The sequence below is a fragment of the Antrostomus carolinensis genome, unplaced genomic scaffold (genome assembly GCF_000700745.2).
Source record: "Antrostomus carolinensis isolate BGI_N321 unplaced genomic scaffold, ASM70074v2 scaffold52436, whole genome shotgun sequence".
Lineage (NCBI taxonomy): Eukaryota > Metazoa > Chordata > Aves > Caprimulgiformes > Caprimulgidae > Antrostomus > Antrostomus carolinensis.
This window is the reverse complement of record NW_010323624.1, coordinates 1-3011: the sequence shown is the minus strand read 5'-3', so window position 1 is coordinate 3011 and position 3011 is coordinate 1. Positions and strand designations below refer to the sequence as shown.

General features: G+C 46.8%; 1 protein-coding gene across 1 annotated transcript in view; it reads right to left on the bottom strand.

Moving 5' to 3' along the window:
• Window positions 1–2781, bottom strand: part of LOC104527008 (OTU domain-containing protein 7B-like) — a gene marked incomplete at both ends in the record, with an annotated part of 11050 nt that extends 8269 nt beyond the window's left edge. The window contains one exon of the mRNA XM_010170613.1: window positions 2566–2781. Coding sequence (XP_010168915.1) covers window positions 2566–2781 — 216 coding nt within the window. The remainder of the gene's footprint in view (window positions 1–2565) is intronic.
• Between the last annotated feature and the right edge of the window lie 230 nt (window positions 2782–3011).

Genomic DNA, 3011 nt, shown 5'->3' with positions numbered 1-3011 from the left:
TGAGTGGAGGTGAAGGAGCAGGATCACCATCTAGAAATGGGTTAAAAAAGAGACTCAAAAAAAGGAGAGAGGCTAGAAAAAGCAGCATCTCCACTGAAGCAAGCTCGATTCACGTATCTTCCATGAGATAATTCGGCTCTAGTCACCTTATCTCATCTGGAGCTCATCTCTTTGACAAAAACACCCGCAGATAACATTTTTGTTTCAGGATCCAGCAGCAACAAGATCTTGTTCGAGTGCATTTACGCATCAGTAGCTACTTTCTCCCATGTTTCAGGAAGGATTGGAATCAAAAGCTTCCAACCAGTCCTGCTATGGCTCTGCCCAGCGAAACGATGCTGCCCACGTCAGGGACACCTCTCTCCGCAGCACGGTCTCGCTGCTGAGGGTGACAGCGGAGGGGATGAAGGCAACGCAGCAGTGATCCATGAAGGCAACATGGTCCACGAAGGCAACACAGCAGGCAGTGATCCAGCAGAGCCCAGCACCCAACCTCTGTGAACTTTTCACTTGTCTTTTGAAGGAAGGTGGACCCAGCCATGAGCTTGTCTCTCTTGCTAAGGGAACCTGTCCGGTCAATGACTTACGGGTGAAAATATTTGCAAGTCAGACTCTAGGTAGGTAAGACAGAGGAGGGTACGTGTTCACACGTGCCTCTGCTCATGCACAGGCTAAACCCAGGCTGAAAAGCTTCTCAAAACCTGGGTGATGCATTACCAAGGCACCCATTTCTTTGATTGCCCGCTCGGCGACGCGGGACACTTACAGCCGAAGAACGAGGAACCCATTTGCCGTTCCTTCGATGCCGTTCCCGCAGCAAAGCAAGCGCTCTCATCTCTTAACTCAGCAGTTTTTCACAGTCCACCCACAGAGGTTTATTAAATATTAGTCTGAAGTGTGAAGCAGGAGGTTTCTTGCCAATATGCTGAGGGATTTTTAAAGGTGTGCTTGGCACCGTGTCCTGGACCTCGGCGAGAAAGACCTCAGAGCCAAGGCAAAGCCATCACATCCAGGGGTTTCTTTCAGTTCTTCCTGATTTTTATTTTTGGAATAGCCTTGGGCAAGGCACTGCTGACTGTGTGCAATGAGAAAAAACACTCTGCATCTTCAAAATACTGAGCAAAGGCTTAAATCCATTTTGGTTTCCAACAAAGAAGGCCCAGGTTGTGGCAAGGACCAAATTTTCAGCTCCACCACGAGCTTTTCATGCAACTCTGAGCATGTTAAAAGCTTTCCAAGAGGATGTCATTACAATTTACAGCCACCTTAAAGCACGTTTATTCTGCCACAGCGGGGTAAAGGGATCTCTGGATAGAAGGAGAAGCGTATCTGAACATTTATTGGTCTATAAAATATTTGCTTAATCCCCTAAGGATGGCATAAACTAAATCAGTAAGGGGAGTCACTGTGGATGACAGCACCTGCTCAAAACCTAACAGGCCTTTATTAAAGATCAACACCCATTTATAACAAACCCACACTCGAATCTTCGAAAGGCGCTTTCTAAAAATCAATTACTTAATGTCTCAGTGTGCCAGGAAGCATCTCCAGCACCCAGATGAAAAAAATAGTCACCCCCAAATTCCCTCCCTCAGCGTTTGTGCTGAAACAGAGCAACCCAATACCCCCCGACTCCGCTCAGGCGTCGATCAGGATGTTTTATTTGCATGAGACACGACGGCTTCGCCATCGACCGACCGCAACGTCGCTGTAACGAGATCGCTGGGATCAAGTGTTCATTTCCAAAACATGAGAATATTTATTACAGGAACACTTGAGCAGGAGAGGGCTAAAATTTGACATGAAGAATGTATGTTATCTCCGAAGGAATAGTTTTCTAGGTACGTGCCTTGGCGACAGAAACAAAGGAGAGGTGGAAAGGTTCTTGAGATCTTTCCCCACTGTCCTTCTGCCCCCACCCCACCGAAGCTGTCCTGGTAATGTGCGTTAGTTTTTCTCTGCCAGCACGAAGGTCCTGTTCATTCACCAGCTAAATCTTATTTACAGATCACTTAGCAACTATTCAGGAGGAAAAGAGCATGTTGGAAAACAAACCCATCTGTGCTCACAAGGTGGTTCCTCTCCAGGCAAACAGAAAGCCGGGAGAGGAGTTTTCCTGCGTTGAAGCAGCACATAAAACACATCATCAATTTAAAATGTTTGTAAGCACTTTGAATATTTGTCAGCGGTGACGAGCTACTGTTTGTGTTATGGAGGAATTTCTTTTCCTCCCTCTTCTCCCAGTAAGGCTGATGGGATGGTGCAGGGCACGGGGAAGCTCAGGGAGTGAGATAATTCAACTTGTTTTTTTTTTTCTGAGCGTTACCATTCAGCTGCCTGAGCGATGACGACACCCACAATTTATTTACATTCAGTGTCTGCAGGCAAAGAGGAGCAGACTCTTACTCAACTCTTGCACCACGCTATAAAAAGGGATGAAATAATACCCACCAGACACGCGTCCTGGCGACGGGCTCGCTTCTCCGAGGCCTCAGGCTTTGTTCTCATCGGTACCGCTGCAAAATGCCACTTTTTACCATTAAAAACCCAAAACAAATCACTCACCAGCCTGCTCCAGTGCCACCAGCATCGACTGCTCAATGAGGTCTCGCTCGATGAAGCTGCGGAAATCCTCGGTGTAGACAGTGAGGTCGGGCAGCTGGAAGGTACAGATGGGCATTTCCAGCAGATGTTCGCTGCTGCCGTTGCTGGAGACGTGGGAACGGGCGAGGGAGACGATGGTTGAGCTGGCGTGGGAAATGCCTCGAGACAGGCGTTTCTCTGAAAAGAAAATAAAAAAAGGAAAAAAGATGAAAAAAAATAGATGGAAAAAAAAAAAAGGTGCAGAAGCAGCAAAGCTCACAGAAGCAATTATGAAATCGCTGCCTTCAGCTAGTATTTTTGGGTTGCAAGCGGCCCGATTGCTTCAGCATCTCAATATTTCAGGCATCAAAAGGAAGATTTTATTGATCCTTTCTCATTTTTATCATAGAATCATCGAATGGTTTGGG